At 45.8% G+C, this 27,838-nt stretch overlaps 1 protein-coding gene across 7 annotated transcripts in view; it reads right to left on the bottom strand.

Moving 5' to 3' along the window:
• The window catches only part of PATJ (PATJ crumbs cell polarity complex component), a 426,007-nt gene that overhangs the window by 12,051 nt on the left and 386,118 nt on the right, over nt 1-27,838 (bottom strand). For all 7 annotated transcript variants that reach the window (XM_050752580.1, XM_050752940.1, XM_050752817.1 and 4 more), the window contains 3 exons: nt 23,918-24,040; nt 23,066-23,170; nt 2,699-2,805 (listed from right to left, as the gene is read on the bottom strand). In XM_050752580.1, the coding sequence (XP_050608537.1) occupies nt 2,699-2,805; nt 23,066-23,170; nt 23,918-24,040 (335 nt within the window). The remainder of the gene's footprint in view (nt 1-2,698; nt 2,806-23,065; nt 23,171-23,917; nt 24,041-27,838) is intronic.

The raw sequence follows: 27,838 nt of genomic DNA, 5'->3' as shown, positions 1-27,838 counted from the left end.
TCTGACTATGTTGCCCACGCCTTGGCCTCTCAAAGTGCTGGGATTACAGGAGTGAGCCACCACACTTAACTATTTTGAATGCCACCTGCTTATTCCAAATATTTTTCTTTTTTTTGAGACAGGGTCTTGTTCTGTCTCCTAGGCTGGAGTACAGTGGAACAATCGCAGCCCATTGCAGCCTCAGACTCCTGGGTTCAAGTGATCCTCCCGCCTCAGCCTCTTGAGTAGCTGGGACTACAAGCATGCACCACTATGCCTGGCTCCAGGCAGGCTCCAGTTCTCTTAAGCTTAAGCATTAGCTTCTCCAACTACACTCCTTCATTGAGTTATGCCCTATATCCATGGTTTCACAGGACCCTCTCTCAATGAATTTAGCTCTCCTATAGTTATCTTTTATAACCATGGATTTATGGGTCTGTTCTTCCACTTCTCTGGCAGCACTTTGGGGACTGGGGCAGTATCTTTACTTACATTTCTAAGTTTGCATCCGCAGGACCTAGCACTTGTATCTAAGTGTCTGGCCTTAGAATGGTGCTCAATAAATATCTGTTGAGATACTGATGAATTGTCCCCTATAGCTGAATGATTACGACGTTATGAATAAGGCTCTACTTTTCCCCACTTCGTGGCCTTACAGGCACTCTCAGTAACAGCTCACTGGCCGGATACAAATTCGATTCATGTTTCTTCTTTCAAACACAGCCCCCATTTCCAAAGATACTGGAATGGGAACCTAGATGCCCAAAGCCATTATTTTAGAGCTACCTCCTGTGGCCCCAAATCATTAAAGACCTTTATAATTGTGCCTATTTATACTCAGGGACGTGTTTTCAGGGGAAGAGGGAGGAGTGTGGCTCTACTCCTCAACTGGCAACATCAGATGGAATTTGCCTCCATTGGTCTCACAATATCATAACATTTTCTTTTTTTTTTTTTTTTTTTTTGAGGCGGAGTCTCGCTCTGTCGCCCAGGCTGGAGTGCAGTGGCCGGATCTCAGCTCACTGCAAGCTCCGCCTCCCGGGTTCACGCCATTCTCCTGCCTCAGCCTCCCGAGTAGCTGGGACTACAGGCGCCCGCCACCTCGCCCGGCTAGTTTTTTGTATTTTTTAGTAGAGACGGGGTTTCACCGGGTTAGCCAGGATGGTCTCGATCTCCTGACCTCGTGATCTGCCCGTCTCGGCCTCCCAAAGTGCTGGGATTACAGGCTTGAGCCACCGCGCCCGGCCTATCATAACATTTTCAACCAATTAGTTTAAATTTACTTTCATATAGAAGACTAGTAAAAAAAAAAAAAAAATCCCAATGTTTGTTCTGAGTGATTTTAAAATTCCTTTAAGCTTGTTGTTCCCAGCCTGCCAGAGGCCATGGAATTATAGCAAAGGAATTAAGATTACAAGGGGATCTCTGTGTTTCCATAGACACATCAAAGGATGCTAAAGGTACACTGTACTTCCTATAAAGGTCCTTTTTTTTTTTTTTTTTTTTTTAAGGAAAAGGCCACCATAATTTGAAAAATGTTATATTTCTATGTTTTGTTGTATTTTTATGGCAGGCATGTATTACTTTTATAATGAGAAAAAGGTAGAATGAGCTTAATTTAATATTCTTTCCTCAAGAAAAACAAACTCAAAGATGTCATTTAGGTGGGGAACTACGAGGAAAAAGTTGGATGGGCTATGACCATGAGATCCTTCAAATGAACCATCCAGATCTGTCAACAAACATTTATTAAGCACCTACTAGTGACCAGGCACTGCTGGTACCTGCGAGGAATAGCTTTAGGCAGCATTTCTCAAAGTGTAGATCCTTTGCCCACCTGTAGCAGAATCACTCTGGGAAACTTGTTAACATCAGGTTTCTGGAATCCACCATAGACCACCTAGTCAGAATTTTGGGATGTGGCCTGGGAATTAGCATCTTTAAACATGCTACCTAGATTACTCTTTTTTTTTTTTTTTTTTGAGATGGAGTTTTCCTCTTATTGCCCAGGCTGGAGTTCAGTGGTGCAATCTTGGCTCACTGCAGCCTCTGCCTCCTGGGTTCAAGCAATTCTCCTGCCTCAGCCTCCTGAGTAGCTGGGATTACAGGCACCTGCTACTACGCCTGGCTAATTTTTTATATTTTTAATAGAGACAGGGTTTCACATGTTGGCCAGGCTGGTCTCGAACTCTTGACCTCAGGTGATCCACCCGCCTCGGCTTCCCAAAATGCAGGCATTACAGGCATGAGCCACTGTGCCCGGCCCTTAGATTACTCTTATGCACATTCTAGTTTGAGAAACCCTGCTTTAATGAATGACTTTAACTGCAATGACTGGTTTTAATGAAACATGTCAGCAAGTATAACAACAAGATTTCATCTCAGAACAAGATTTTAGCCTAGAAGTTCAGGAAACATGGCTCCTTGCACAATAAAGCAGGGTGCACTTGGGCTATACATCCGTGGTTTCTTAGGGAAGCAGGCATAGGCACTGTGTCAAAGTGACCAGGTGCAGCATGTGCACAGGCCCTGCAACAGTAGTCTTTCAAGAACTCATATGGTGGAATTAAGCCTTGTGAGAAATAAGGATTCCCTAGAATTTAGAAAAAGTCATGGGTGCTTTGGCCTCCTCTCCTTTAGAGTGCACTTGAGTATCTGGAAAAGTTCTTCTGAGCTTTGCCCACATGCATAATAGGCCCTCTGCATCTGAAATACTCACTCTGTGTCTTCTCGATGGTGTTCAGCAGTGGGTGAACCAAGGTGGTAGCCTGTAGACATGTTTTCAAGCTGAGCTGCTATGGCACTTATGTTGGTATCTGCTACAACCTGGGGAAAAAGTGAAAACAAGGTATTTTATTATAAGGAAGGGGAGAATTAGAGAAACCATGCTATATCCAAAGGTCAGTTCTCAATCCTGATCTCATCCAACTTATCTGGACCATTTGACACAATGGACTATTCTCTCTTTCAGACTTTTTTTTTTTTTTCTTTTTTTTTTTTGTTTGTTTTTTGAGACGGAGTCTCGCTCTGTCGCCCAGGCTGGAGTGCAGTGGCGCGATCTCGGCTCACTGCAAGCTCCGCCTCCTGGGTTTACGCCCTTCTCCTGCCTCAGCCTCCTGAGTAGCTGGGACTACAGGCGCCCGCCACTGCGCCCGGCTAATTTTTTGTATTTTTAGTAGAGACGGGGTTTCACCGTGGTCTCGATCTCCTGACCTTGTGATCCGCCCGCCTCGGCCTCCCAAAGCAGACTTTTTTTTTTTTTAAGACAGGGTCTCACTCTGTTGCTCAGGCTGGAGTGCAGTGATATGATTTCAACTCACTGTAGCCTTGACTTCCCAGGCTCAAGTGATCGTCCCACCTCAGCCTCCCACGTAGCTGGGACCACAGGCATGCACCACCAGGCCCGGCTAATTTTTTTTTTTTTTTGAGATAGAGTTTCACTCTTGTCACCCGGGCTGGAGTGCAGTGGTGCGATCTTGGCTCACTGCAAACTCTGCCTCCCAGATTCAAGTGATTCTCCTGACTGAGCCTCCTAACTGGGATTACAGACACCCGCCACCATGCCTGACTAATTTTTTTTTTTTGAGACGGAGTCTCGCTCTGTCACCAGGCTGGAGTGCAGTGGCACGATCTTGGCTCACTATAACCTTCGCCTCCTGGATTCAAGCGATTCTCCGCCTCAACCTCCCGAGTAGCTGGGACTACAGGCACACGCCACCACACCTGGCTAATTTCTGTATTTTTAGTAGAGATGGGGTTTCACCATGTTGGCCAGGATCGTCTCCATCTCTTGACCTCATGATCCACCTGCCTTGGCCTCCCAAAGTGCTGGGATTACAGGTGTGAGCCACCGTGCCTGGCCTAATTTTTATATTTTTAGTAGAGACGGGGTTTCACCATGTTGGCCAGGCTGGTCTCAAACTCCTGACCTCAGGTGATCCGCCCACCTTGGCCTCCCAAAGTGCTGGGATTATAGGCGTGAGCCACCACGCCCGGCCCTGGCTAATTTTTTTGTATTTGTAGAGATGGAGTTTTTGCCATGTTGCTCAGGCTGGTCTCCCACATCTGAGCTCAAGTGATCTGCCCACCTGGGTATCCCAAAGTGTTGGTATTATAAGTATGTGCCCCTGTGTCCAGCCTTAAACTATTTTCTTCATTTCTTCGTTTGGCTTCCATGACACCACAATTCATTAGTTTATTTTCCACCACTTCTGGCCATTCCTTCTATCATTCAAACCTCTAACTGAGGGCCACAGGGCTTAGTCCTTGAGCTTCTTATCTTTTCCATTAAACATATTATCCCATCCCATTGTCTCCCATTCCATCCCATCCCATATCCCATTCCATCCATCTCATGAATGTAAATACCATTTAAGTGATGATAATCCCTGAATCTGTATCTCTAGCTCCAATGCTTACCTAACACCAGATCCATATATCCAGTTGGTGACTGGATATATGGATCTAGTTGTCACTGGGTCCATAGATATCTATGGGACATCTCCAGGAATCTCAAAGCTAACATGTCTAAAATGGAGCCTTTGCTCCCTGCAACCTTTGCTCCTGGAGCCTTCTTCATCTTGGGCAACTGCAACTTGATGTTTCCAGTTTCAAGGATGGTGTCATCCTTGGCTCATCTCTGTCTCTCACAACCCACATTCCATCCTCATGAAATTCTATTGGTTTTTCTTTCTTTAAAATTTTTTTATTATTTTTATTTTTTTGAGACGGAGTTTCACTCTTGTTGCCCAGGCTGGAGTGCAATGGCGCGATCTCGGCTCACCACAACCTCTGCCTCCTGGGTTCAAGCGATTCTCTTGCCTCAGCCTCCCGGTAGCTGGGATTACAGGCATGCACCACCACGCACAGTTAATTGTTTTGTATTTTAGTAGAGACAGGGTTTCTTCATGTTGGTCAGACTGGTCTCGAACTTCTGACCTGAGGTGATCCGCCCGCCTCAGCCTCCCAAAGTGCAGGGATTACAGGCGTGAGCCACCATGGCCGGCAAAATTCTCTTGGTTTTTCTATGAAACCATTTCTAGCCTTCTCACTGGTCTCCTCGCTTCAGCCCCTCCATCCATAGCGGCTAGGATGTTTCTGTTACAATGGAGCAGATTATTCCAATATTTTGCTTAAAACTGTCCAAAGAAAGCCGACTCTCTTGGACCACCACTGAAGTCCCTCTTATGACCTCTAGGGTCATCTGCAGTGATGTGCCCTGTGACATCTCTGCCTCTCCCCTAACATTCTCCTCGCTATTCTCTCTGCCCTTTGTGCCGGCCTCCTCGCTGTTTCTCTCACGTGCCAGACACATCCCCACCTCAGCACTTGAACCGCTGTGCCTTCTGCCTGGCACATTCTGTATTTGGCATCTGTGTGGCTGGCTTCTTCCCTACTCTTAGGCCTTTGAGCCACCTTCCCTGGTCACTGTAACTAACCTTTCCACGCCAACATCCCAGCTCCATGTTTCATGTTCCCCTTCCCTGCTTCCTGGTTCCTTCTAAATATTTATTTATTTCATTTATTTATTTATTTATTTTATTTTTGAGACAGAGTCTCACTCTGTCACCCAGGCTGGAGTGCAGTGGCATGATCTTGGCTCACTGTAGCCTCTGCCTCCCGAGTTCAAGCAATTCTCGTGCCTCAGCCTCCCAAGTAGCTGGGATTATAGGCACAGGCCACCATGCCTGGCTAATTTTTTTGTATTTTTAGTAGAGACGGGGTTTCACCATGTTGGCTAGGCTGGTCTTGAACTCCTGACCTCAAGTGATCTGCCCGTCTTGGCCTCACAAAGTGCTGAGATTACAGGCATGAGCCACCACGCCTGGCCTTTTATTTTTTGAGACAGGGACTCGCTGTCGCCCAGGCTGGAGTCCAGTGGTATGATCTCAGCTCACTGCAGCCTCGACCTCCTGGGCTCAAGAGATCCTCCCACCTCATCCTCCAAGTAGCTGGACTACCGGCATGCACCACCATGCCCAGCTAACTTTTTAGTTTTTGTAGCAACAGTGTCTCACTGTGTTGCTCAGGCTGGTCTTAAACTCCTGGGCTCAAGTAATCCTCCCACCTTGGCTCCAAAAGTAGGGAGGATTACAGGCGTGAGCCACCCCACCTGGCCTGTTTCCTTCTTACCACCATCACTATCTAATGAACTGCATACATCTTACCTTGTTTATCTTATTTATTGTCTATCGCTTCATATTAGAATGTGAGGGCAGGAAGTTTGTCTGCTTTGTTCACTCCTGTATTCCCCATCACATAGAAGAGTGCCTAGCACAGAGCAGGTGCTCAGTAAATAACTGGTGAATGAAAGAATGGATGAATATCTCTGACTCCCTGAGATTTGCCTCTTAGATAGTCCTGAACAAAGGTATAGTAGAATAGGCTGTGTACTGTGGCTTGCACCTGTAATCCCAGCACTTTTGGAAGCCGAGGTGGGCGGATCACTCGAGCTCAGGAGTTCAAGACCAGCCTGGGTAACATGACAAAACTCTGTCTCTACTAAAAATACAAAAAACATTAGCCGGTGTGGTGGCACACGCCTGGAGTCCCAGCTACTCGGAAGGCAGAGGTTGCAATGAGCAGAGATCATATCACCACACTCCAGAGTAAAACTCTGTCTCAAAAAAGAAAATAATAAAAATAACCAAAGAAACCCACAAACGCACACAAAAACAAACGTATAGTAGAATAATGGCATTTAAACACTCACTTTATATTTGCATTCTCCAAATAACTTTCTTTTTTTTTTTGCAAATAACATTCTAAAGCATTTAGAAGAAATACAGTATAGCTCTGGGAGTCCACAACAGGACTCAGGATGGAGTTCCGGAGTTCAGTGTCAGCCACTTATCAATGCCGGATCTGAGTTTCAGCTTCCTCATCTATTAAATGGGAATCATAAAAGTCTGCTTTGCCGCCTTATCCTGGAGTTGTCTTCCACCTCAACTAGTTACCAGAGATACTTTCTCAAGAGCTCCTTGTTACCCCTGCTTCTAGGTTATAATTCTCACTGCACAAATACAGAGGGAACTTGGCCTGCCAGCACTGCAAAGCTCGACTTGATTGCAGTTTCAGAAAAGGCCAACAGAGGGCATGGCTGCCTAAACTGCTAAATTAAGCTTCATCTCTTAAGTAGAGCAGAAAAAGAAAGGCAACAGGCCTGCCCCAGAACACATTTTGGGTGAAGCATCCTATTCTGGGGAAAACAGTGCTACGTCCAAGTTACAGAATCTTCTGGAAATACCAGTGTATGAAGAATGACGGAATGAATTGGGAAATATTTAGGATGAAAGATTAAAGGAGGAAACGACAGATTTCTCCCTGCCCCCAAGTTCTGCTCTCTTCCACAGCAAGTGTACTGGAAGGGTTAACTTGTCCATGAACTCTTTCATCCTCCCTACTTTTGGAGTCTACCATCTTTATAAACCTACCCCTCTCCAGTTTCCATCCCCATCTCCTACCCAAACTTCCATGACCCACATTCTTCTGGCTTTCCTTCTGTGGGGGCCTGTTTCTCCATCTCTTTGCTCTTCTTCCATTCATCTCTTATGATGCAGTCCTGGGCCCATTGTCCCCTTGCACACTCAGGCTCAAGTGACAGCATGTACATTCCCATAGCTTTACATTCCAACAACGTGCTCACAATCCCAGCTTAGGCCAGGCGTGGTGGCTCACGCCTGTAATCTCAGCACTTTGGGAGGCAGAGCGGGCTGGATCACCTGAGGTAAAGAGTTCAAGACCAGCCTGGCCAACGTGGTGAAACCTGGTCTCTACTAAAAATAAAAAAAATCAGCTGGGTGTGGTGGCGGGTGCCTGTAATCCCAGCTACTTGGGAGGCTGAGGCAGGAGAGCTGCTTGAACCCAGGAGGCATAGGTTGCAGTGAGCTGAGATCACGCCATGGCACTTCAGCCTGGATGACAGAGCAAGACTCTGTCTCAAAAAATAAATAAATAAATAAAAAAAATCCCAGCTTAGTCTGTGATATCCAATTGCCAACTTGACATCTGCATTTTAATATCTCAGAGACGCATCAAAATTAACACAATACCCAAACTTTTGATCCAACAATTCATTTCCTTCAATTCACTTTTCTTCTAGTTTTCCTCATTTTAGTAAATGGCACCTCCAGCTTCCCAGTTAGAAATCTACAAGGTGAAGTAGTGAAAATACTAGTGTGCTGGCTGGTGCCTATCTAACTGGAAAGGATGCTAGGATGCCAGCCACATAGCTGATTGCTCTCTGAATATCTGAGCTCTCCACTCCTGCTTGCCGTATGTAATCCATCAAGTCCCCTGGATTCTACCTCCAAAATCCTTCTCAAAACTGTTTACTTTCCATCTACAGGTGACCATCCTAATTCAGTCCATCATCAAGTGCCTGTTACTGGAATCCCCATTCACCTTTGTCTCACCTCACGCCCACACGGTAGCCAATTACCTTTTCTTTTTTTTTTTTTTTTGAGACGGAGTCTCGCTCTGTCTCCCAGGCTGGAGTGCAGTGGCGCGATCTTGGCTCACTGCAAGCTCCGCCTCCCGGGTTCACGCCATTCTCCTGCCTCAGCCTCCCGAGTAGCTGGGACTACAGGCGCCCACAACCGCGCCCGGCTAATTTTTTGTATTTTTAGTAGAGACGGGGTTTCACCGTGGTCTCGATCTCCTGACCTTGTGATCCGCCCGCCTCGGCCTCCCAAAGTGCTGGGATTATAGGCGTGAGCCACCGCGCCCGGCCGCCAATTACCTTTTCAAATATAAAATGGGTATCGGCACTCCCCTGCTTAAAACCTTGTAGTGGTTTCCCTTTGGACTTGGAATAAAATTCAGACTCTCTAATTATGCATATAAAGTTCCCTCCATAGCCTACTCCTCTAATCCCATGTCTCTCTCCACTCCACCCCACATTCCACAGTTCCCTCTGCGGGCAGGGAATTCCCCCCATCCCCCAAACCAGCGTGCCTGGCATCAGCTTAAATGTCACTTCCCTTCTACAAGCCTGCTTTGACCATCCGTGTTTAATTTCTCCTGTTTTCCTCTCCATAGCACTCTCCAAGTATTTCTCACAAATTATGGTGATTAGTATCTATGTGCATGTTGACTGTCTTTCCCACCCAATCACAGGATCCATGAGGATCACGACTGCTTCTCCTCGGCACAATGCTAATGTGTCTAGCACATAACAATTGCTTAATAATTGTGGAGTGAATGAATGAACCTAAAACTGTCATAAGGAATAGGGATTATGGGATTCAATTTTCTGAATTTCCACAGAGCAGGGTGAGACTGATGGAGGTTACAAGGAGATAGGTATTGGGTTCTTAAAGGAGAAAAAAAAAAGTAACAATTAAGGCAGTTATGGAATGGAATGGCACAGTTTGCTAGGACATGAGCACCTCAGTGAAACAAGCATTCAGATAGAGGCTTGAAATTAACCAATTCAGGATGCAGTGGAGGGGAGGCCTATGCTTTGTGGGAAGTTACACGTGTACTGTTGACAGCTGACCATGAAACAGACTCCATATGTGGCTGAGGAAGAAAGTCACTAAAATAGTGTTTTTTCTAAGGTATCGTCAAATGCCAAGATGTGACAGCAGTCTGCTCCTTCCTTTACTTGCTCATTTGTTCAACATAACGCAGCATCACCATGGCTGAATATAAAATGAGTACTTACTTTATGCTCATTTTATTTTAATTTGTTTATTTAATTAATTATTTTTGAGACAGAGTCTTGCTCTGTTGCCCAGACTGCAGTGCAATGGCACGATCTCGGCTCACTGAAACCTCTGCCTCCAGGGTTCAAGCAATTCTCTTGCCTCAGCCTCCCAAGTAGCTGGTATTACAGGTGTGTGTCACCACGCCCAGCTAATTTTTTTGTATTTTTAGTAGAGACACTACTTTTTTGTATTTTTAGTAGGCTTGTATTTTTAGTAGGCTTCACCATGTTGGCTAGCCTGGTCTCAAACTCCTGACCTCAGGCGATCCACCTCCCTTAGCCTCCCAAAGTGCTGGGATTACAGGCATGAGTCATCGTATTTGTTTATTTTTGAGACAGAGTCTCACTCTGTTGCCCAGGCTGGAGTGCAGTGGCACAATCTCACCTCACTGTAACCTCCACCTCCCAGGTTCAAGCAATTCTTGTGCCTCAGCCTCTGGAGTAGCTGGGATTACGGGTGCATGCCACCACGCCTGGCCAATTTTTGTATTTTTAGTACAGATGGGGTTTACCATGTTGCCCAGGCTGGTCTTGAACTCCTGGCCTCAAGTGATCTGGCCATCTCAGCCTCCCAAAGTGCTGGGATTACAGGCGTGAGCCACCACGCCCGGCTATGCTCATTTTACATTCAGCCGTGGTGCTGCTGCATTATGTATGTCTTTAAGCATCCTTCTGAGTCCCTAGAGAGGTAGGTGCTGCTATTAGTCCCATATTACAGATGAGGAACCTGAAGAAGGGAGGCTAAGTCACACAGGTGATAAGGGGTAAAGCCAGGATTTAAATCCAAATCTAGAATTGTCTGTGGTGTGAGGCACATCACCTTGTGTGAGGCAACAGAGTTTATAGGCCATTTTTGGAGCATGGGAAGGGGAGGGGCAGAGGGACAGTGGGACAAGAAGATGCAAATAGAGCAGACAATCATGATGGCATGCGCTTGGCACCAGGGGGTACTTCACTATCCAAGGTACTGCAAGGAGACAGCCTGAGGTGTGGGAGGCATAACACACCCACTACCTCACCCCCACTTCCTAGAAACCTTCCTAGCTTTCTAGGAAGAGAGCTCTCTAGCTTTTTTTTTATTTTTAGAGATGGGGTCTTGCTCTGTCACCCAGGGTGGAGTGCAGTGGTGCAATCATAGCTCACTGCAGCCTTTAACTCCTAGGTTCAAGTGATCCTCCCACTTCAGCCTTCTTTGTAGCTGGGAATACAGGCGTGAGCCACTGAGGCCAGCTCATTGCCTTTTAGAAAGAGATGATCCTTTCAAGAGTCCATGAAATCTGCCATACAAATGGTAAAACCAAAGTCATAGTTTTATTTGGGTGAAAATCAATTTTTTTTTGTTTTTGAGATGGTGTCTCGCTCTGTTGCCTAGGCTGGAGTGCAGTGACATGACCTCATGCACCTTACTGCAACCTCTGCCTCCCAGGTTCAAGCGATTCTCGTGCCTCAGCCTCCCCAGTAGCTGGGATTACAGTCACGTGCCACCACGCCCAGCTAATTTTTGCATTTTTAGTAGAGACCGGGTTTCACCATGTTGGCCAGGCTGGTCTCAAACTCCTGACCTCAAGTAATCCGCCTGCCTCAGCCTCCCAAAGTGCTGGGATTACTGGCGTGAGCCACCGTGCTTGGCCAAAAATCAATTTTTAAAAAGTCTAGCTGCAAAGTAGAAAAACACTTCTATAGCATCGTCTTATGGAAAAACTCACATCCTTCTAAAACCTGAAGTCCTTTTGCTCACTCCTTCACCCTGAAATGAAAAAAACTGATAATACTGAATCTTAGAGACCCACCCAGGACACTTGGGGTCGTCCAGGCTTCTGCCTATTTTGTAGAAGTGGAATCCAAGGGGCTGAATGAGAAATGTGAAGGAATTTCACTGACAGCTTGGTCTTTTGCAGGAAGACAAGGAGAGCACACATATGTCACCTTAAGAATGACTTTAGGCTGAGCAAGGTGGCTCATGCCTGTAATCCTAACACTTTGGGAGGCCCAGGCAGGCAGATCACATGAGCCCAGGAGTTCGAGACCACCCTGAGCAACATGGTGAGACGCTGACTCTACAAAACATACAAAAATTAGCTGGGCATGGTGGTGCATGACTGTAGCCCCAGCTACCCGGGAGGCTGAGATGGGATGATCACCCGAGCCCGGGAGGTTGAGGCTACACGAGCCATGATTGTGCCACTGGATTCCAGCCTGGGCAACAGAGTGAAACCCTGTCTCAAAAAAAAAAAAAAAAAAAAAAGAATGACTTTAGACTTTACAGCTCTAAGAAATCCCCATCAAGCCCTTCTGTCTTAAGAGATGATTGACAAGTAACTTGATAGGCAGCAGAGTTAAACCTTCCTGGTGCTTTGACTTGTGAAAGGGGATAATCTGATCTCCAAAGGGTGTGTTCAGCTTTGAGTTCATATAAGTTCAACTTTGAGATATGGTCTGTGAGCTGGCTCAGCCCCGCCACTGGAGAGCTCTTCCACCATCAACATCAGGGACTGACTGAACAACACGGAGGTAAGGCTGGGAGATGTTTGTGTGCTTTGGGGAAGGCAAAGAGGCTAATGTGAAGTTTGCTCTTTTTTTTTTGAGATGGAGTCTCACTGTGTTGTCCAGGCTGGAGTGCAGTGGTGTGATCTCGGCTCACTGCAGCCTCTGCCTCTCGGATTCAAGCAATTCTCTGCCTCAGTCACTGAAGTAGCTGGGACTACAGGCGCCCGCCACCATGCCCGGCTAATTTTCGTATTTTTAGTAGAGACGGGGGTTTCACCATCTTGGCCAGGCTGGTCTTGAACTCCTGACCTCAGGTGATCCGTGCCTCGGCCTCCCCAAAGTACTGGGATTACGGGTGTGAGCCACAGCGCCTGGCCAGTTTGCTCTTTTTTAAAAGTAAATCTTACACTCCTGGGTGTAAACTTCTGCGAAAGGTTCCGAGAATAGAGATGGGGGCAGAGGAAACCCAGGGGGAGTACAAGTTGCCTGCCCTCCAGTGAGCTTGCAGCCAGTATCATCTAGTATGGGAGGCAGATGTGAACATATGCAGGTCAGAGTGGAGAGAGGAGACAGGAAGGAAAGGGATTCCTTCTGGGGAAGGTACAGGGACTGTGAGGTCCTTAACTGGACAATAGGCATTAAGGTCTCTGTAGCCTGAATGTGCTTCAGAGCTGTAGTATGCGGAGTCCTTTCACCTGGGTGGGGCCAGCGCCGGTCCTAAGATCTGCAGCTGTGGTGCTGCATTTTGCATTACTCAGATCAGTAAACTTTTCTCTCATGTCCCGCTGGACCCAGAGGCCTGGAAATGTGGCTGGTGCCCTGGTCCCCCAACACGGGGGAGGTGGGTTAAATTTATGCCTGCAGGTCCTTTAAACTTATGCTGCTTCTTGGCTGGGTGCAGTGGCTCACATCTGTAATCCCAGCACTTTGGGAGGCTGAGGTGGTGGATCACCCGAGGTCAGGAGTTTGTGATGAGCCTGGCCAACATGGAGAAACCCCGTCTCTACTAAAAATACAAAAATTAGCCGGGCGTGGTGGTGGGTGCCTGTAATCCCAGCTACCAGGGAGGCTGAGGCAGGAGAATCGCTTGAACCCAGGAGGTGGAGGTTGCAGTGAACTGAGATTGCGCCACTGCACTCCAGCCTGGGTGACAGAGTGAGACTCCGTCTCAAACAAACAAACAAACAAACAAATAAACAGAAAACTTATGCTCCTTCTTGTTAGGCACAGTGCTGCTGTAGACATCTTGAGTGGTTGTTTAAGGCAGGTAACTAGATCTGGAATTGCTGGTGATGGGTATGCATTACCATTAAAGTGAGAACTTCCTAAGTTGCCAAATGGTTGTGTTCACTTAAAGTCTCACTAGGCATTTAATGAACTACTTGGTTTCCCCTCATCCTCCCCAACTCTTATTATCAAATATTTAGTAATTGCCGACCTGAGGTGGAGGAGACCCCTGATCTGAAGGAAGAGAAGGAACTCTCCCAACCCAAAGAGGGGGAGGCCACAGACCTGAAGAAAGAGGTAGAGAAAATCTCATCTGAGGAAGAGGAGACTGTGGACCTGAAGGAAGAGGTGGAGAAAATTCCCCCACCTGAGGAGGAGACTATGGACCGGGAGGAGGAGACTATGGACCGGGAGGAAGAGAAGGAGAAGATCCCCCCACCTGAGGCGAGGGAGGCCACTGGCCTGAAGAAGCAGCAGGAAGAAATCCTCCCGCCAGAGGATGGGGAGGCCGCAGCCTTGTCCTCTGTGCCTGAGGAACAGTCAGAGACATCTGCATTTGTGGAAGAACCGACAAGCCTGCTTCCCTCTCAATCTGTGTTCCCCTCTCAAACTGCTATCCTCACTCATTCTATGTTCCCTCCTCCAGAGGCATTTCCCCCTCAGGCCTCTGTCCCCCCTCACTCTGTGTTCCCCCCTCCGGAGGCATCTCCCCCTCAGGCCTCTGTCCCCCCTCACTCTGTGTTCCCCCCTCCGGAGGCATTTCCCCCTCAGTCCGCTGTCCCCCCTCACTCTGTGTTCCCCCCTCCGGAGGCATCTCCCCCTCAGGCCTCTGTCCCCCCTCACTCTGTATTCCCCCCTCCGGAGGCATTTCCCCCTCAGGCTGCTGTCCCCCCTCACTCTGTGTTCCCCCCTCCGGAGGCATTTCCCCCTCAGTCTGCTGTCCCCCCTCACCCTGTGTTCCCCCCCTCCGGAGGCATTTCCCCCTCAGGCCTCTGTCCCCCCTCACTCTGTGTTCCCCCCTCCGGAGGCATTTCCCCCTCAGGCTGCTGTCCCCCCTCACTCTGTGTTCCCCCCTCCGGAGGCATTTCCCCCTCAGGCTGCTGTCCCCCCTCACTCTGTGTTCCCCCCGCTGGAGGCATTTCCCCCTCAGGTTGCTGTCCCCCATCACTCTGTGTTCCCCCCTCCGGAGGCATTTCCCCCTCAGGCTGCTGTCCCCACTCCCTCTGTGTTCCCCCCTCCAACGGCACTCACAACTCATTCCATATTTCCTTCTGCCAGTGGTTTCTGCCTCACTGTTTCTTCAACAGAGTTCTCCCTTTGATGTGAATTTCCTTAATTTGTGCCACCTTCCCCACTGTTTTCCTTTAAGAAGATATTTATTCTCATGTACTCTCTTGTGCTTTGCCTCCATGTTGCATTTAATAACTTAGGGTAAAAGGAATATTAAACTTCATTACAACTGTATGTTCTACAGTGAAATATTGTATATTTATTAAGCTTTCTAAATGAATAATAAAGTAGAAGTCTTTACTGCATGGACCTAGGTTGAGTACCTTTCTTTAAAAACAGGTTTAGGTATTATGTTTTGGAGAATTGAGAAGTCACAATAATTTCCAGATAAGGAACATATTACAATGCATAAAAGCTTGAGCTCCTTGCTTAGAACTTTCCTAAAGATTCCAGAAAAAAAAAATTAGCCCTTAGACTTATTTAGGACCCAAATCTTTCAGTACCAAATGTGAAATTTAGCACTGGCTGGGTGTGGTGGCTCATGCCTGTAATCCTAGCACTTTGGGAAGCCGAGGTGGGAGGCCTGGCAGATCAAGGCTGCTATGAGCCATGATTGCGCCACTGCACTCCAGCCTGGGGGACAAAGTGAGACCCTGTCTCAAAAAAAAAAAAAAAACACACACACACACACACACACACACACACACACAGCAAAACATAAAAATCCTTAGCACTTACAGTACGCAGATGGACCCTCAACCTATGGGTGCACACATGTTGAAAACAAACAGGAAAGCTGTAAAGTTAAGGTGATCCCTGAGAAAGTTGGCATCTTAAGATGGGGACACATTACAGAAAACACACACACACAAGAAAATCCCATGCCTGGCCTTTGGTATAACTTACTGAAATAGAAAGCACAGCTGCTTAAAGTTTTTGTCTAGAATCTAGTGACCCTGATTTTAGTGACACCAGAATATATTGATTTTTATGTGTCTGTTAAAAACCTAAAGATCGGGCCGGGCGTGGTGGCTCACACCTGTAATCCCAGCCTTTGGGAGGCTGAGGTGGGTGGATCACTTGAGGTCAGGAGTTCAAGACCAGCCTGACCAACATGGAGAAACCCCACCTCTCCTAAAAACACAAAATTAGCCGGGTGTGGCGGCATGCACCACACCCAGCTACTCAGGAGGCTGAGGCAGGAGAATCGCTTGAACCCAGGAGGCAGAGGTTGCAGTGAGCCGAGATCGCACCATTGCATTCCAGTCTAACAAGCGCAAAACTCCGTCTTAAAAAGGCCGGGCGCGGTGGCTCACGCCTGTAATCCCAGCACTTTGGGAGGCCGAGGCGGGCGGATCACAAGGTCAGGAGATCGAGACCACGGTGAAACCCCGTCTCTACTAAAAATACAAAAAATTAGCCGGGCGCGGTTGTGGGCGCCTGTAGTCCCAGCTACTCGGGAGGCTGAGGCAGGAGAATGGCGTGAACTCGGGAGGCGGAGCTTGCAGTGAGCCGAGATCGCGCCACTGCACTCCAGCCTGGGCTGGGCGACAGAGCGAGACTCCGTCTCAAAAAAAAAAAAAAAAAAAAAAAAGGGCCTGGCGCGGTGGCTCAAGCCTGTAATCCCAGCACTTTGGGAGGCCGAGACGGGCGGATCACAAGGTCAGGAGATCGAGACCATCCTGGCTAACACGGTGAAACCCCGTCTCTACTAAAAAATACAAAAACCTAGCCGGGCGAGGTGGCGGGCGTCTGTAGTCCCAGCTACTCGGGAGGCTGAAGCAGGAGAATGGCGTGAACCCGGGAGGCGGAGCTTGCAGTGAGCTGAGATCCGGCCACTGCACTCCAGTCTGGGCGACAAAGCGAGACTCTGTCTCAACAACAACAACAACAAAAATCTTAGGTCTGAAGCGTGAAGCATTTGGAGTAGAATTCGAAAAGGGCAAACTGACTTCCAGCCACATCGCCACCTAGTGGCACACACCTCAAATGCCACCTGGAAAACCACTCCACTTTCAGGATTTTATAAAGGAATTTTAGTATCCTCTAACTTCAAGCCTATGTTATTACAATGAAAGTAATAAGATGCCACTTAGTATTTACCATTTGCAACATACTGTATTTATTAGACACATTACATCTCACCTCATTTAATCCTCAGAGCAACCTTGTTAAGAAAGGAGCTCCACAGTCCCTGTTTTAGAGGAATAGGTTAGACTTTAGTAAAAGGATTCAAACTCACAACTTTCTGACACCACAGCCTACCTCTCCTACCTAACTTGGGCTAGGTCTTCAACTTTCAAACCTTAGGTCTTTGTCCTTTTCCTGCAGTTTATCACTGTCTTCATGGCATTAATTTGGATTTTTTTTTTTTTTTTTTGAGACAGAGTCTCGCTCTGTCGCCCAGGATGGAGCGCAGTGCACGATCTCAGCTCACTGCAACCTCTGCCTCCCAAGTTCAAGTGATTCTCCTGCCTCAGCCTCCTGAGCAGCTGGGAAAAAATAAGCCTATTTTTGTATTTTTAGTAGAGAGGGGGTTTCACCACCTTGGCCAGGCTGGTCTTGAACTCCTGACCTGAAGCGATCTACCTACCTCAGCCTCCCAAAGTGCTGGGATTACAGGCGTGAGCCACCGCACCTGGCTTAAGCATTAGTTGACTTTTTATTTGCAAACCTTGTAGACTACTTTTCTTACCCCTGGCTGCATGTTAGAATCAACCAAGAAATTTTAAAATCCTCTGATGTCCATGCCATATCCCAGAAAAATTATATCTGAATGTCTGGGGTGGGGCCTAGGAACAGGTATTAAAATCAGTGATTTTATTATGCAACTAAGGTAAAGACCTAATCACAGATCATTCCTTTAATGATGCTCACACAGGCCACGACATGCCTGCTCTGCACCCTCAATGACACACCTTTTCCATTCCCAACCCTGGGTAAGCCATCCATCTTCCTCCCCTACTTGAATTTTTCTGGACTAAATTGGTAACTGTGCTGATTTGTTCCCTATTAGTTCATGTCCTTCAGCTTGATTGGAATGACTCAGCAATTCCATGTGAGCAGCACTGATGAGGTATCTGCTCTGGGCGAGGCCCTGCGCCCGAGGCACAGACACAGATTCCTCCGGCTTTGGAGAACAATGGTCTGGAAGGACATCAACACCCAGGCACTCCCTATTCTTGGATAGAGAGTTTCTAAACAAAGGATTTTCCAAAATTTATAAAGAAAAGAGGCTGGGCGTGGTGGATCACACCAGTAATCCCAGTACTTTGGGAGGCCGAGGTGGGCGGATCACCTAAGGTCTGGAGTTCAAGACCTTCTCTTCTAAGAATACAAAATTAGCCAGGCACGGTGGCACACGCCTGTAATCCCAGCTACTCGGGAGGCTAAGGCAGGAGAATCGCTTGAACCTGGGAGGTGGAAGTTGCAGTGAGCCAAGATCACGCCTTTGCACTCTAGCCTGGGCAACGAGAGCAAAACTCCATCTCAAAAAAAAAAGAAAAGAAGAGAGGGCTGGCTGTGATGGCTCATGCCTGTAATCCCAGCATTTTGGAAGGCTGAGGTGGGACAATCTCTTGAGCCTAGGAGTTAGAGGCCAGCATGGGCAATATAACGAGACCTTGTCTCTCTCTAAAAAAAAAAAAAAAAAAAAAAAAAAAGACGAGAGTAGGGTGAGAAGGGTATTTCAGATGAAGAGAATAATGTGGGGAGACCTATATTCATCCCTAAATAATGCTCTACTCCACTGGGTCTAAGGCATGGGATCTGAATTAGCAGCATCACCCATACCTAGGAGCTTGTTAGAAGAAATGCAAAACTGGCTGGGCACAGTGGCTCATGCCACTGTAGAATAGTGCAGAATGGTGAATGAGTAGAATGGTGCTTCTCAAACTTTAGCACGCTCCAGAAACACCTGGAGGGCTCCCCCAGCATTTCTGATTTTGCAGGAATGGCGTGGGATTCAAGAATTTGCATTTCTTTCTTTTTTTTTTTTTTTGAGACAGAGTTGCACTCTGAAGCCCAGGCTGGACTGCAGTGGCACAATCTCAGCTCCACTGAACCTCCACCTCCTGGGTTCAAGCGATTCTCCTGCCTCAGCCTCCCAAGCAGCTGGGACCACAGGCACCCACCACCATGCCCGGCTAATTTTTGTATTTTCAGTAGAGATGGGATTTCACCATGTTGGCCAGGCTGGTCTCAAACTCCTGACCTCAAGTGATCCACCTGCCTTGGCCTCCCAAAGTGCTGGGATTACAGGCATGAGCTACCATACCTGTCCATATTCTTTTTTTTTTTCTAAATATTTCTTTGTGTGTACATAATAAAAAATTAAATAGTACAGTACATGATAAAAAAAATTCAACACTTGCCCTCCCTAGAAGCACACTGAACTTTTCTCTTTTTAATTCTAAAGAATAAGCTAAATAATATTCTTATATGCCTATTTTGAAATGTACTATCTTGGTGTCCACTGATTCCGTACTCTAAGGGATGAAAATTTAGCTAGCCAAACTCTTCCACTTAACTGTTACATTATTTTTAAGTTCTACTTGTTTCCTATGTTTGAAAAATCTACTCAATCCTCTGTAGTTCTAATACTTTCCAACAACTTTTTATCTCAATTAAAAAAAAAATCACATCTATTCATTTATGTAATTTTTTTTTTTTTTTTTAATTTTGAGACAGGGTCTCCCTCTGTCATCCAGGCTGGAGGCACGATCTTGGCTCACTGCAACCTCTGCCCCCCGGTTTCAAGCAGTCCTCCCACCCCAGCCTCGCCAGTAGCTGGGACTACAAGTGCATGCCACTATGCATGACTAATTTTTGTATTTTTTTTTGCAGAGATGGGGTCTCACCATGTTGCCCAAGCTGGTCTCAAACTTCTGGGCTCAAGCGCTCTGCCAGCCTCGACCTCCCAAAGTGCTGGGATTATGGGTGTGAGCCACTGCGCCTGGCCCATTTATATAATTTTAAAAGTCAAAATGATTCTATAGTATTTAATGAAAGAGTCCTTGCTCCTTTACCCCCATTACAGATTCTTACTCCCTAAAAGCAACTACTTTCAACTGTTTCTCCTAGTATTTGCTTCCATGTTCACGTTGCCCAGGCCAGAATGCAGTGGCGAGATCTCGGCTCACTACAACCTCTACCCCGGGGTTCAAGCAATTCTCCCGCCTCAGCCTCCTGAGTAGCCAGGATTACAGAGGTGTACCACCACGACCGGCTACTTTTTTGTATTTTTAGTAGAGACAAGATTTCTCTATGTTGGCCAGGCTGTGCTTCCATATTCTTAAATAACAGTTTTACTTCTACTTCTTGATTTTACAATTTTTGATATCTAATTACTTCTTATTGTGGAAGATAAAGATTTAACTCACATTTTCCTTCTACCAAAACACCACAAATCCCCATGCTACTAATAATTCATGCAGCCAGGCGTGGTGGCTCATGCCTGTAATTCCAGCACTTTGGGAGGACAAGGCAGGCAGATCATTTGAGGTCAGGAGTTTGAGACCAGCCTGGCCAGCATGGTAAAATCCCATCTCTACTGAAAATACAAAATTAGCCGGGCATGGTGGTGCATGCCTGTAGTCCCAGCTACTTGGGAGGCTGAGGCAGGAGACTTGCTTGAACCCGGGAGATGGAGGTTGCACTGTACGCCAGCCTGGACAACAGAGCGAGACTCCGTCTCAAAAAAATAAAATAATAATAATTCATTCATACTAATGTTTGGTTATATTGGTTTTTATTATTATGACATTATAGTTACATAATGTTATTATTTACTTATTTAGAGCTGGGCGACAGAGTGACTATGAGTGCAGTGCTGAGTGCGGTGCTATGATCATAGCTCACTGCAGCCTCAAACTCTTCTGCTCAAGTGATCTTCCTGCCTCAGCCTCCGAGCAGCTAGTTTCTATGTGCTTTTTTTTTTGAGACGGAGTCTGACTCTTGTTGCCCATGCTGGGGTGCAATGGGGTGATCTTGGCTCACTGCAACCTCTGCCTTCCGGGTTCAAGCGATTCTCCTGCCTCAGCCTCCTGAGTAGCTGGGATTACAAGCATGTGCTACCACACCCGGCTAATTGTGTCTTCTTATTTATTTGTAGGAAGACAGAGCTGAACAAATTATATCAATATGTGCAAATATCAATACAAGATTTTGCTAAGGGAGAGCCTTTTTTTCTGGTCAGTTACATTTGAAGTAGGCTCCTCGTAAGGTCTTTGTAATTCAAGGTCCTGGGCTCCACACTGAAGAGCTGCACCGTACTGCCTCTAGGGGTCAGCATAACGCGAAGGATGAGCAAGCACAGCCACCCATTTCAGAAAGCAAAGATTTGTAGGGTGGAGGAAGGAATGCAGGTAATTATGCAGGTTTCCACTGAAAGTGAGAATGAGGAGTTGAGGGGAAGCAGATTCTATGCCCAGTCCACACACTGTTTTGATTTGTGTTCAATAGACGATCAGGGACCCAAATAATTTAATAATATTTGGCCTATCACATAAACTCCCTTGAAATTAGTGACAGGATTTTCTTTTCTTTTCCTTTACAATTTTAACTTAAAGACCAGTGTGATAGTAAACTGACAGGATTTTCATTATACTCCTCATACATACTGAAAGCCACTTACTTTTTAAAATTTTACTTTATTTTATTATCATTATTATTATACTTTAAGTTTTAGGGTACATGTGCACAACGTGCAGGTTTGTTACATATGTATACATCAGTCACTTACTTTTTAAATGTCTGTTTTGACACTTTGGACTTAGACCACAGATATTAAACACCACAAATTGCTTGTCCCAAATATAATGGTTTTTCTTTTTTTCTAATTTTTATTTTTTATTATTAAATATCTATCTATATATTTTTTTTGTAGAGATGGGTATCATACCACATTGCCCAGGCTGGTCTCAAAAATCCCAGGCTCAAGCAATTCTCCTGCCTTGGCCTCCCAAAGTGTTGGGATTACAGGTGTGAGCCACTGTGCCCAGCTATGTAATGGTTTTTCAATTAGAACTTCCTATATATTTTTTATTTATTTTGAGCCAGGGTCTCACTCTGCTGCCCAGGCAGGAATGCAGTGGCACAATCATGGCTCACTGTAGCCTCCAACTCTTAGGCTCAAGCCATCCACCTACTTCAGTCTCTTGAGTAGCTAGGACTACAGACACACACCACCACGCCAGGCTAACTTCTTTATTTTAATTTTTTTTAGAGATGGGGTCTTGCTATGACCTAGGCTGGTCTTGAACTGCTGGCCTCAAGTGATCCACCTGCTTCAGCCTCCCAAAGTGCTGGGACTATAGGTGTGAGCCACTGCACCCAGCCCAAATTTCTTATTTTAAGGCTAGAATGATGAGTGGCTGGCTGGCCCTCTCTCTAAGGTAGTAAACGGTGGGCTTTATTCTTTTTATCTATAAACTATTTTATTTTATTTTTGAGACAGTCTCACTCTGTTACCCAGGCTGGAGTACAGTGGAGTAATCTCGGCTCACTGCAACCTCCTTCTCCCGGGTTCAAGTCATTCTCCTGCCTCAGCCTCCAGAGTAGCTGGGATTACAGGCACCCATCACCACCCTTGGCTAATTTTTGTATTTTAATAGAGACGAGGTTTCACCATGTTGTCCAGGCTGCTCTTGAACTCCTGACCTCATATGATCCACCTGCCTCAGCCTCCCAAAATGCCAGGATTCCAGGTATAGGCCACCGCGCCTGGCTACCTATAAACCATTTTATATTACCTCTGCAGAAGTGTGGTAAGCATACATTTCTGGGGGAACTCATTAATGAAACTCACTGCCATTATGCTGCCTCTCAGTCACTGCATGGTGTCAATCTCAGAGACATTTGAAGGGCTAAAATATAAGCAGGGGTAATTAACAGCACACTTTGCTTTTATATCTTGGTATATTTCCTCGTGCCTCGGAACAATACTGCTGGGGACCACAGCTGATTTTCTGCCTTGGTTGATGACTGCTATGCAGTGAGAATTTAACAGTGTTGGCAATCTATGCTACAAGAAAAAGAGCATTGTATTTTTCCTCTTCCTTTAAGGGGAAAAGAAGAAATAGCACTTGGGCAGTTCAGTAACAGTCTTTGGGCATAAGAAAAGAAATCATTTCTTATTCCTTACAAACTGATTTACAAAAGAACACTGGAAGCTAAAAGCCGTGTTGATTTATCATGTGAAGCAGAGAGTAATTTTTCTCCCCTTGTTATGCTTTCATATAATCATGCTCACTGCCTGTATGGGTGGCATTAAAGAATTTTTGAATAAAAATAATAATTTCTTGCTTTCAACCTTCATAATTCACATCAGCAAGCACCCTGCTGGGTGGCGATGCCTACTGCCAGTGACGCTCAATCTTTTTTGCATGCCACTTATCTGCCTCGCACAGCTGTGTGCTCCATTGATCGCAATACCTGCAGGATAATGCGCCCGAAGGCGTTCTTCAGCAGATTAACCACATCCGCGTGAGACAGCCCATCCAAAGGTTGCCCGTTAATGCTGACAATCCGATCCCCAACCTGGAAGCACAAAAGTGACAGAAAATCACTATCATTAAGAAAAATTAAATTTGAGAAGAATGCTTAAAATTCTTTGCAAGTCCTATTTCCCATTGGTGGCTATTGTGAGGATTCTGCGTTACTACTGTGTATACATGTTCAAGAAGCATGAGGAATTTTTTTGGCTTTCCCCAAATACAGACAAATCAGAGCAACAAGAAGGGGGTCAGATTTGATTATTAAAAAGCACAGTAGGCCACTTTTGTATTCTGGTAATGGTGGTGTTTCATACATCCATTGCCAGTAATAGCGAGGTGTACACATTAACTGTTCAATAAAGTTCTAATGAGGAAGCCAAATATTTTCTGCTTTATTTTTCTACTGAAATTAAGATTAAGGGGCAACAAGGGGGAGAAATCATAAAAATGGTGATTCTTTTGATTGAGGGAAGACTCTAAGGTCAAATGTCTCTCAGTTGAGAGCTGAGTTTGGGTGAAATGAGGTGCTTAAAAGGGTAAAGGAGGGTTTGCAAAGGGGCTGCAATTTCTTCTTTTATTGAGAAGCTTTGATACAAATAATAATATTTTTACGTGCCTGGGGACCTAATGAATTTCTAAAGGTATAAAGCTTCTTTAATGCATCTTGCCCTCAGCCTGGGTCTCTGATGGCTATTGGAATTCCAGTTTTAAACAAGGTGCCCAGGGCTGCAACTTCCTCTCCCACCCCACCACATGCTGTTAGCTCTTCAACCAGTTATCTTTTGTTTACTTTAAGCTTCTGTGTCCGTGCAGCCACTCCACTGGCCTGAATCATGGCAATAAATATAGGGATATCTCCTAAGGGACTTCCTCTTCCTCCAGCAATACTGATTCCAAGGGCATCACTGAGCTCCTAAAAAAGAAAGAAAACATAATGCTTATATATATATATATATATATATATATATATTATATATTTTTTTTTTTTTTTTTTTTTTGAGACGGAGTCTCACGCTGTCACCCAGGCTGGAGTGCAGTGGCCGGATCTCAGCTCACTGCAAGCTCCGCCTCCCGGGTTCACGCCATTCTCCTGCCTCTGCCTCCCGAGTAGCTGGGACTACAGGCGTCCGCCACCTCGGCCGGCTAGTTTTTTGTATTTTTTAGTAGAGACGGGGTTTCACCGTGTTAACCAGGATGGTCTCGATCTCCTGACCTCATGATCCGCCCGTCTTGGCCTCCCAAAGTGCTGGGATTACAGGCTTGAGCCACCGCGCCCGGCCCATAATGCTTATATTTTTAATAAAGAGCCACAAACTGACTATCCCCAGATAGCTGTTGAACAAAATCCCTCCATGAGGTAGGAGGCCAAGATAACACAGGAGTTAAATGTGGAGACTTCGGAGTAGACAGCTCTAGTTCTTTTTTTTTTTTTTTTTTTTTGAACAAAGTTTCGCTCTTGTTGTCCAGACTGGAGTGCAATGGCACGATCTCAGGTCACTGCAACTTCTGCCTCCCAGGTTCAAGCAATTTTCCTGCCTCAGTCTCCTGAGTAGCTAGGATTACAGGTGCACGCCATCACGCTTGGCTAATTTTTTGTATTTTTAGTAGAGACAGGGCTTCACCATGTTGGCCCGGCTGGTCTTGAACTCCTTACCTCAGGTGATCCACCCGTCTTGGTCTCTCAGAGTGCTGGGATTACAGGTGTGAGCCACCGTGCCCAGCCCCAGCTCTAGCTCTTAATTAGTTGTGGAGTCTTGGGGGAAGTTACTTAACCTTGTGAAAATTGTCAGAATCAAATTGGAGTCACTTGTGTTAAAAAAAAAATCCTTACCAATAGAGCCAGGAAAGGCTATGAAGAAAGGGTTCTCAGGCTTGTATGCCTGATAACAAAAATTATCACAAAAGACTGCAAAAACCACAACCCTGCAGGAAGGACGTCACAACCTTACATTAAAAAAAAGTTTCTACAAGTGCATTTGTCCGGCAAATGCCTGTCCAGCCTTGGGCTGTGTGTCACCCGTGTTATTAATCTTTGTAGCCAAGGATAATTATCTCAAAATAATTATATATTCCTCATTTTGTCCTCTAAAAACTTTTATTTTCCTTACCTGCCTGAATATGCACGTAGTCTACCATGGCCCGCATATTCCCATTCCTCAATAAACACCATTTTCTTTTAGAGAGCCTCTCTGTTATTTAGGCTGACTACCTCTTAAAGCCTCCATCTCTATATATAAAATGAGAAGAATACTACATACCTGACAGTGTTGGTCTGAGCATTAAATGAGATGGTATGGCACACTCATGGCCTACAGAAAAGGCTCAATAAAAGGCAATAGCAGAAGTAAATTAAACACACACACACACACACACACACACACACACACACACACACACAACGCCCTATGCAGCTGCTTAGTTTAGTGGCCAATTCTGATGCAGACTTGGCAAGTATATTCTCATATGGTGTTTATGATTAAACTGCCACACATACTATGCTCTTCTGGGTGTGAACAAACACATTTGGCTTTAAAAGACTGCGTTAAAACAAAGGATCTGAGAGGACACCCACTGTAGTGACAACAGTTTGAAGAGAGACATAAAATGTGGCTGAAAATGTTCCCCAAGATGGACTCTGGTGAAGAGACTTGGCTCTAGTCCAGTCTTTTCCCACATTAGTATCATAGGGTTAATATTTTTAAAATCACTAAAAGAACAAATGACAAGTCCCAGTTCTGGCATGGTAGCACAGACACGTGACAGCATATCGCTCCTGCTGGTTACAATCAAGATGTCTAGTCAAAATGTAAAAAACAACTACCTGGGGCCTCTGAAACAAAAAGAAACCAAATAAAGTGTGGTGGAGAGTCAAAACTTGGAGAAACGACAGCAGCGAGGGGAAATTCCCAGTTTTATTTTTTTTCCTGGCAGCTTTACCCTGAGGGCGATTCCCAGTCAAGGAGCTGGAAAGGTAGGCTGAATGCTAACATTCAGATAGAAATTCCATCCTTCTAGGCAGAAGAATCAGGAAAAAGAGGGAAAGAGAAGAAAAGCAGAGTAGAGGAAGCAGAAGAAAACGAATCCTCAGTTCTGTTTGTGAACCCACAGAACTCTCAGGCTACGTATGTGTGGGACAGACCCAAACCAGCATAGCAGAAGCTTAGAGGCTGAGTGCGGTGGCTCATTCCTGTAATCCCAGCACTTTGGGAGGCCGAGGTGGGTGGATCACTTGAGGTCAGGAGTTTGAGACCAGCCAGGCCAGCATGGTGAAACCCTGTCTCTAATGAAAATACAAAAAATTAGCTGGGCATGGTGGCATGCACCTGTAATCCCAATTACTTGGGAGGCGGAGGGAGGACAATGACTTGAACCTGGGAGGTGGAGGTTTCAGTGAGCCGACATTGCACCACTGCACTCCAGCCTGGGCAACAGAGCGAGACTCTCTCAGAAAAAAAAAGAAAGAAATTTCTGCTTGGATCACGTGTGGTAGAACAGGGTAGGTAGGAGCAGGCTTTATTACAAAAGCCTGTAAAAACAAGTGGCTGAAATGACTAAGGAAATATAAAATAATATTATTTTTGAAATCTTAGGGGAGAAATGTATGCAATAATTTTTTGGCTTTGTTTAAATCCATCATGATGTTTCCTTAATTTATCCATAATTATCTATACTGTTGGTACATTTAACTTCCCCATGATAGGAACATTTGAGTTGCTACTCTGGTGGAAAAATACTGGGAACAAATAAGGCAGATTTAGTCAAAGCTGTAGCTAATAACAACAGAGCCACTTCCTAGGCATTCCTGATGCACTAGGTACTATGCTAAAGATATTACATTCATTACCTCACTTAATCCACACAACAATATTTACCTTTGAGGTAAGTTAGTGTTATCACTCCCATTCTACAGACGCGAAAATTGAGGTTGAGGTTGACTTGCTAACTATTATAGAGCTAATGGCTTTTTTTTGAGATAGGGTTTTACTCTGTCGCCCAGGCTGGAGTGCCGTGGCATGATCACGGCTCACTGCAGCCTCAACCTCCTGAGCTCAAGCGATCCTCCCACTTCAGCCTCCCAAATAGACCACAGGCATGTACCACCATGCCTGGCTAATTAAAAAAAAAATTATTTGTAGAGACAGAGTTTCCCCATATTGCCCAGGCTGGTCTCAAACTACTGGGTTCAGTGATCCTCCCACCTCGGCCTCCCACAATGCTGGGATTACAGGTATGAGCCACCACACCCAGCTGTACAGCTAATGTACAGGCTGAATTGTGTCCCCCTAAGAATCACATGCTGAAGCCCTAAGTACCAGGGCCTCAAAATGTGACTGTATTTGGAGATAGGGCCTTTAAAATGAGGCCAGGGTGAGCCCCAGTCCAATGTGACTGGTGTCCTTATAAGAAAAGATTAGGACATAGGAGAGACACCAGGGATGATGAGTGACACACAAAAAAGGCCACGTGAGGCTACAGCAAGAAAGCGGACATCTGCATTCCAAGGAGGGGGGCCTCAGGAAAAACCAAACGAGCAGACACCTTCCTCTTGGATCTAGCCTTCAGAACTGTGAGAAAATAAATTCCCGTTGTTTAAGCCACCCAGTCTGGGGTGTTTTGTAACTGCAGATCTAGCAAACTAATGCAGCTAATAAATGGTAGAATGCTCTCAAACAGAGGTATCATTAAATCTAGAGAAGTAAGCTCTGCTGGA

This window comes from Macaca thibetana, chromosome 1 (assembly GCF_024542745.1).
Source record: "Macaca thibetana thibetana isolate TM-01 chromosome 1, ASM2454274v1, whole genome shotgun sequence".
NCBI lineage: Eukaryota > Metazoa > Chordata > Mammalia > Primates > Cercopithecidae > Macaca > Macaca thibetana.
Note: the sequence above shows the minus strand (reverse complement) of the source record. Positions and strands in the feature narration are given on the sequence as shown.